This window comes from Gavialis gangeticus, unplaced genomic scaffold, assembly GCF_001723915.1.
Source record: "Gavialis gangeticus isolate Ggan-Ray unplaced genomic scaffold, GavGan_comp1, whole genome shotgun sequence".
Classification (NCBI taxonomy): domain Eukaryota; kingdom Metazoa; phylum Chordata; order Crocodylia; family Gavialidae; genus Gavialis; species Gavialis gangeticus.
In genome coordinates, this window is record NW_017728992.1 from 192,716,849 (window position 1) to 192,724,749 (window position 7,901).

The 7,901-nt window shown below is 41.9% G+C and overlaps 1 protein-coding gene across 1 annotated transcript in view; it reads right to left on the bottom strand.

The window, feature by feature from the left end:
• The window catches only part of LRRC6 (leucine rich repeat containing 6), a 79,537-nt gene extending 71,920 nt beyond the window's left edge, over positions 1-7,617 (bottom strand). Inside the window, exons 1-3 of the mRNA XM_019519631.1 lie at positions 7,602-7,617; positions 5,685-5,852; positions 76-153 (exon numbers count right to left, since the gene is read on the bottom strand). Coding sequence (XP_019375176.1) covers positions 76-153; positions 5,685-5,852; positions 7,602-7,617 — 262 coding nt within the window. The remainder of the gene's footprint in view (positions 1-75; positions 154-5,684; positions 5,853-7,601) is intronic.
• Between the last annotated feature and the right edge of the window lie 284 nt (positions 7,618-7,901).

Genomic DNA, 7,901 nt, shown 5'->3' on the forward strand with positions numbered 1-7,901 from the left:
CCTTATCTTTAATTATCCATCCCAGTATTCCCATATAAAAAACCCCCCCAAAATATATATTTTAAAAAATCTTACCTTCCAAATTTTCAATCTTTTCAATGTTGTTCAAAGCTAAATTTAAATATTCAAGCTTCTTTAGTTTGCTAACATTTTCTGTAACAAATACAAATATAACTTTGATTCTATTTGTCAGGAATACTATAATCATTTTTAAATTGTATGTTCATTTACTTACTTTCATAAATTAAATACTAAAAGGTAAATGCAGTATAGAATAACTATTGAATATTATAAATATAATATACAGCAGCATTAACATACAACTAATATTCACTTTTTAATGCACTTGAAATAACGACCCTTGGATGGAAAACAAAACACACTGAAGACTGAACATAAAAAGTAAATAGGAAAGACAATGAACAGAGACAGCTAGTCACCAATTAGCTGCTTAATCATCCAGAAACTAAAAGCGTGGTCCAAATATCTGTTGAGACATTCCATTCAAGAAGATATGGATCAGATCCATATTGTCTTGCCCTGTTTTCTGGAATTGGTGAAAATTTTAACAGTTTCCTTTAGTGAAAAATGATTCGTTCCCTTAACCCACACATCTTTCCTTTTCAGGATACTTTTCTTCTGTAAGGTTTTGCAGAATTAATGTAAGAAACTTAGAGAATTAAAATACCTGAAAGAATGAAAATTGTTTGTAAATTATTCCTAGCCCTGACTCCAGAAGTAATATAACCAGTCTGGCTATTTAGGTTTTGCTGATAAAACAACATGAAGACAAACTGTTAAAAATCTGCTTTTCCACTTTGTGGCATTTCAACTGTCTGCTGGCTTCACCGGAAGGTCTCAGGGTTCTTTGTTTGATATGTAATACTGAGGGATAGATGGGAGGACACTAGAAACTCCTGAATGATTTTTTTCATTAAAAAATAAGTAAGTAATGCTAAAGACTAGAGTCCATCTTGAACTAGGCTGCTTTTCTACCATCAGACTGAAAATGAATCCCACAGAATGCATACTTCCCTTGAAAGCAAATCTTAAAAGTCTAATGATAATTTCATTTATGAGTTGTCTTGTTGCAATGCTTTGTGATCTTGTCAAAATGTAGAAGTTACATTCTTTATCCAAGGAGGATCCTGTAACCCACAAGGCATCTTTAAGGCTTCTGCAAGGTATGATGATTGTGTGGTTCTAAAACTTAACCAAACAAGCTTGGGAACGGACAGCTTATTTTACATGTTGCATGGAGGCCTGTCATGGAGAAAGAAGTGGAAATTACATTCTGGTGCATCTTGCAGAATCAAGAGGAAAGAACAAGTCTGAATATGTACGGCTGGAACTGCAGGGTTCCAGGAGGTGAAGGAAGGTAGTTGAGATCCAAATCTAGGCATTTGCCCAGACAGATGTTCAGAAAGGAGTTTAGTTCTGAACAGATGAAATGGAAACCAGAGGGAGAATTAGAAGTACGGCATTCCTTTGTCCAGACCATTGACAGCTTGGATGCATATCATACTGGCAGGTTGTTTTTTGTATACAGCACAAAATTTTAGTGCTATATCTAAGAATATTCTGTCTTTGATTCCAAATTGTGTCCCATTTAGATGTGTGACAACTGGTAGCAGCCCCCTTCAGCCTTTATCTGCAGTGAGGCACTGTGTAATCCTTGTAAGTTATTTATATTACCTAACCTATCCTTTTCAAACCAAAGACTACTGCATTTCACTAAGCATAGTATTTGTAGGAGAGATGCTCTCTGAAAGGAGCTCATGGAAGAGAACAGTATCAGAGAGTGTTTTTGTATATTAATCCTGGGAAGAAGTTTGCTGGACAGGAAGCTGTTAAATCAGTATAACACAAAGGGCACAAGAGAATATGTTCAGTTGCTTCTTTTGAGACACAAATGGACATAGTAGATATTATGTTCAAGAATTATCCTTGATAGATTTTTGCAATATGGGAGAAATGGGTAAGTGAAGAAAAAAAAACTGTTTGTGTGTGCATGTGTGTGTTAGGAGTGTGCAAAGCAGGCAGTATTTGAAATGGATTTGGATTTGGCCCGACTCGGGGGACAGTGATTCGATTAATTGATTCAGATCACTGTCCCAATTTGATTGAGCTGAATCTGAACCTGAAGATTCGATTCTGATTTGGGGAATCAGCAATTCAGCCATAGACACAGCTTTATATGTTTTTTCTACGTGCATCAAGGTACAGGGCACAGCTCGTGAACACTGAGATGGTGGGGCTGATGGAGTGTCCCAGGAGAGTGCGAGGGGATCCACCACTGAGCATGGGAGGGACCCCCCACCATGCTCCCCCAGCTTGGCAATCAGCCACAAAGGGACCCCAAGTATCCACCCAGACCCAGGAGGCACCAGTCGCTGAGCCACGGAAGGAGGGTTAGGGGGTGCCCCCCACACTCCCGTGGGATGCTCCATTCGCTCCGCCATTTCAGTGTTCACGAGCCATGCCTGGTACCTCGAGGTATGTAGAAAAAACACATAAAGCTGTGTCTATGGCTGAATTGTTAAATTTCTCCAAATTGAATCTCCTGATGGGGTCTCCCAGTTCGATTCAGATTTGGAGATTCGGCCACTGAGTCAGGCCAAATCTCCTCCGACTCGAATCAGCAACCAAATCAAATTGCATAGCCCGTGTGTGTGTGTGTGTGTGTGTGTGTACACACACACACACACACACGTACATGTATATTTTATGAGACACTAAGACAAATCTTCAGTGGTGAAATTCTGGTGATAAAACCAGTTAAACCAGAAAAGATTAACTCAACAAATCTAGCAGTTTTATTACTTATGGGTTGCTTATTCTGTGGGTTAAATGCAAAACAGTATAAAACTGTCAGTCAAGGAAAAATGCATTCTAAAAACCCTTCTTCCCATGCTGAACATCCCAGAAATGAGGACTTTCACAGCCACAAGTTACTTTAACAGTCTGGGAACCAGAACATAAGATTCTTTTCCCACCACAAAACAACTGCAACAGGAAAATCATCCAAATGGGTCTTCACTGTATAACAATGTCTAGAAATCTTTGTTTGCAGGAAACAATTAAAAGTGGTAATACCAGAAAACAAGAGAGGGAAAGAGGAAAAAGTAGAGAACTTCATCAATTCCAGAAGGAAGAAAGGAAACAAATTGCAGGCCAAGGCAAGATGTATGAAATATATAGTAAAAATCTGCAACATGGTAAAGGACCACAACTTACAGTAAATACTGTATCCAGTAAAGTCACAAAAATCAGTCTGATAATGTCTGAAATTATGAAGGCTGAGCCATTTAGCTGCCATGCATATCTCCCTTGATGAGGCAGTAAGTCTCATAGGACCCTAGGAAGATGCCATTTTGTTGTCATCCCAGATGCTATCCCTCCAGGGTGAAAACAGTTTCCCAGCTAGCTTTCTGAATGGCTTTCTTGAGCCTGCCAGTCTGAGCTGCAGCTTCTCTCTTGCAGGTAGTCTGATAACTGACAGGAGTCTCTGCACCCCCTGTGGACGTGCACAGCTGGGAGCTATCCACAGACTGTCAGCATTTGAGCCAGGGGTATCTTATGGCTGTTTCCATACATGTGTTGAAAAGAAGAGAACCAGAACTAATAGCTACAGCGCTTAGGAGTTTACCAGCTACGTTATTCGAGCCTGCTGGATTTTCATAAATAGTTCTGACAATTTTGCATAGAAAAGGGAGATTGTAAATAGTATGGTATTTGGCAAGCTGTCAGGCTAGGAACATAGATTTACTGAGAACTGACCAGATTATCGTATATTTTAGGTGTTGGGTAGACTGCTTATTTTGATCAGTAGTCATGTGGCATTGCATCTCTCAAGTGATATGCAGGTGCTCTGCCTGGTAGTCAGATGCACTATGGTGGCAGCTATTCCTGGAAGTCTCATGCATTTCTAGCTCTGAGTTGTTTAGATTAATTAAGGAATAAATCTGCATCTTATTAAAAATGAGATCACTGCAGTGAGCTGCTGTGAACGGAAGGATTAATTGAAGGATTATTCCACAGTAACCTTCCAGGGATGTGAGGGCTATCAGAAGAACGAGATAAATCCTTACAGGTGTGGGGGACAGCAACGGAGAAGGTGAAAATATCACCACAACCACCCCTGCTATGGCCCTCCTGGATGGGCTGAAGCAGAGGTGTTCAAGCCCTGGCCAGCGGCCAGATCCAGCCCTCAACACCATGTCATCTGGCTTGTCAGGCTCCCCATGGATCTGTGGGGAGCCCTGCAGGCCATGGCTCTGTGCACTAGATTAGGCATGCAGGATGGCACAGGGCCTGATCCCAGCACATGGGGGCCAGTGTGGGGCCCCCAGGTGGGTGGGGTACCCAGGGCCTGATCCCAGGCAAGCAGGAGCTGATCTGGCCCCACAGATGGGTCCCATGCCATTCATTTGTCCATGGGCTATGGGCCAAAACTGTAGGCATCACTGGGCTGAAGCAGTATAAAAGAGCACCCACTCCCCTACTTTCCCCAGTGCAAGCCCTACAGAAGACACCTCTAAGTCTGCCTTCCTAAGACTCCCTGGCATCAGAGGCACCCAGGGTGAAGCTGAGGGTGGTAGGTCTGGTGTAGCGCCGCCACACAGAGCACAGTCACCCTTGGGACAACCTGGGAAAGTACCCAGGCTTACACTGGAAACCTCTCCTGCCACTAGAGCGACTCTGGACAGGGGAGAGTACAAGTGTTAAAGGCACCTTACACCTCCCTCACAGTCCCCTCTTCCCTTGCCTGTGAGATCAGCAAATCATTTATTCACCTGAAAATTTTCCTTTTTAAAATGAGGGGCAAAGGTAGTTTACATGACATCAATATCACCGCTCAGCCGCTTACTTTTGGTGCTTCTCATTCCCTCATCCTTCATCACTGTACAGTCTAGGCTTTTCCAGACAAGAACCTCACCTTATATTTATCTATGATGTGCCTGGCCAAACATCTGACGCTATATCATCATACAACTTCTCTGTATATCCAGGTTCTCTGTATACCCAGGCCTTGTGAAGTTTTATGTCTTGTAGGATAGGCAAAATTTTGCCACCTATCATCAAAGGGCTGTATTTATATAGAAGAACATGACAGTTTCTCCCCGATATAAAGTGAGGATTTCTTTTGAGAATTAATTGAAATAACATTTTTTTCATTTATATATAGTAAAAGTAAACTCTCAGGGAAGCTATAAGTGCCAGCATATTACAAGGTCCCTTGCTAGAGAAGAAGCACCTAGGGGAGTTAAGGACTCATAATAGTTATTTTTAGGCCTGTGCTTTAAGTAGAGGACTTCTAGGGATCAGTGTAGAGAGACCAGTTCTCTAATACCACAATTCAGAGTGGGTAACAAACTCACTTTCTCTTTCCAAGAAAGGTAAAAATGCAAGATAACTTTGATCTATAGCATTTAACTACATAAATAGCTTTTTAATATTAGAGCTGAAACCTGTAACATTCTGAGCCCATATCAGCTGATGAATTCAACCTGGGCAGAAGATGCTCAGAGGTCATGATCAAGCCCAAAGTCATTTAACCACTCGTCCTCTTTCCTGCTGTTCTTTTTACCTTAAACTCAAAACCTAATAGCCATTTTCTGACCTCACAATCACACCTGTAACTCAGTTTAAATATAAAACAGAATGAAAATAAAAACACTTACCAATTTTTGGAATTAAATTATTTTGAAGATAGAGGATTTTTAAGTCTCTGCACCATTTATCAAGGTATTCTATTTTCTCTATTTCCTGTTGATGCAAGGTGATTTCTTCCAGTGAAAAAATTTCACAGTTGTTATGCTCTGCACGTCGTCGAACAAGATCTTCAGTGACTGCAAGAAAATTTCCTCCAGGTAGTTAGTTTTCATTACTCTACTTGTGATCTACTCAAGGAGTTAATTAAATCGCTTCTTCCACCTTAATAAAGAGACATTCAGTACAAGTGTCAACAGGAGTACCGACTGCTACAAAATTTGTAAAAGATGACCCCTCAGTATGTCCCACCATAATACCTATCATTTTGAGAAACAAATTGACCTTATCCTCAAAACAAAAGAAAAAAATAACACTAAAAGTTGTCAAATATGACCCTGGCATAAGTAGGCACAATTTCTGTTGCCTTCAATATGCCAGATTGTGGGCCAAATTGTGCAGTTGTGTAAGGCAGTAGGCAAGTACCTTATGCCCTCTTATGCTCTTGCTACCGACTCAGATCACAAGTAGCAGGATGATAAAAGGAGGCAGCTTCTGTGAGGACATTATGTCATTTTCCACCACCAGCTTAGGAATGGGCAGGACTGGTGTGGGCATGGCCCTTGGCTCCACTGCCAATCAATGTGTTGTCTAGCAAAGTTGTGCCACGGTGCCAGGGTTAGTATGCCATGCTAGGGATGGGAAACAAGGTGGAATCAGGAGCGAGACTCTTAAGCAGCGCAGTAACATATTTCTTCTTGCTTTGGGTAATAATATCACTGGTCCCCATTACTACTGCTTATGTTTGGGCTAAATTTGATCCAAGGTATTCCTTAAATTTGATCCAAGGCATTACCAGTTCATTAATTGGAGTACAAGTGGTCCAATGCAGGCCCAGGATTCTGAACATCCACATTATGATATTGTAGGCCTGGCAAGCCCTGCCTGGCCAGGTTATTGGTGCAAGCACGTGTCACTGAGTTGAGCAAGTTTTGGGTTCCCAGGCAGGGTTGGTGTTTTGCAACACTGGGTCGCTAAATATGGAATGGCATTTTTGGCTAGCAGCATGTAGCCAGAAGTATAAAAAAAGTTGTATAGCTGCAAGAGATCGGCTCACTCAAGACTCTGCTGAGCAACTTTGACCATTGTGAATCCCCAAGAAAGCAGCAACACCTGGCCAGCTGACCCCACTTCCCTCGACTCCAAGGCTACATGAGCTTTATAATTATTATTGTAAATAAGTTAGTGCTTAAGTGTATCCTGATAAAGCTTTCAATGTATGACTGGAATAGTCTCACTGATCAATAATCTCATTTTCCATCCCAGCTAAAATTTAAAGTAACAATACCTTTGCCAGGCAATCTTCCAGTCAATAAAAGGGGTCCAATGTTATTGACCTAAACCCTGTCATGAAAGTGTGTGTTTTTTTTTCATGGCTATAGATCATACTACCTCATCTCCAGCCCATTGTAACAAATAAGTTTCAAATGCATGAGCTTTTCTTTTATAATTTTTCAGTTCCCTGATATACAGCTTGGCTGGAGAAATAGGTGTTTATAGTGCCCCCTCTGCACATGCAGGTAATGATGCAATGGGCTCTAATGCATGATCCACACAGTCGCCATGTCTGCATGGCAGGAGGCATGACTGAGATGGCACATTTGATCCATCACACCTTACTGCTAGTGCAAGGGGAACCCCTGCACCAGCAAGAAGCAAGCAAGCTCCCATGGCTGGTTGAGGGGGCTTCCAGCTGCAGGGTACCCCACAGTCCCCCAGAGCTGGGGTACTGTGCAAGCTGCATTCTCTCAGGCTTGGGGGCGTATAAAACCCCTGGGCCTGAGGGAACACAGCTGCCACGATTTCCCAGCCCTGAGAGTTTCACTTACCCCCATGGTTGGTCATGGCACACCCATGCAACTTGGAGCCCCATCAGCTGGTGGTGCTCCCAGCCACAGTGGAGACCCTGCTACACTTGCATGTTAAACCTCAGTAGCAACCAGCTATAAAGTTAGTACACATTTTCAAGGTCTAACTTTATAGCTGTTCGGAGCTTTTTATAGAGTGATAGCTACTTTGCACATGTAGTTGATCTTAAGGTAATTGTGCGATTTGTAAAAAAAAAATCAGAATGGGTGTTTTTATGATTGCTAGCTCTTAAAGTTTCTCATACCTTGCAAAAGCACTCC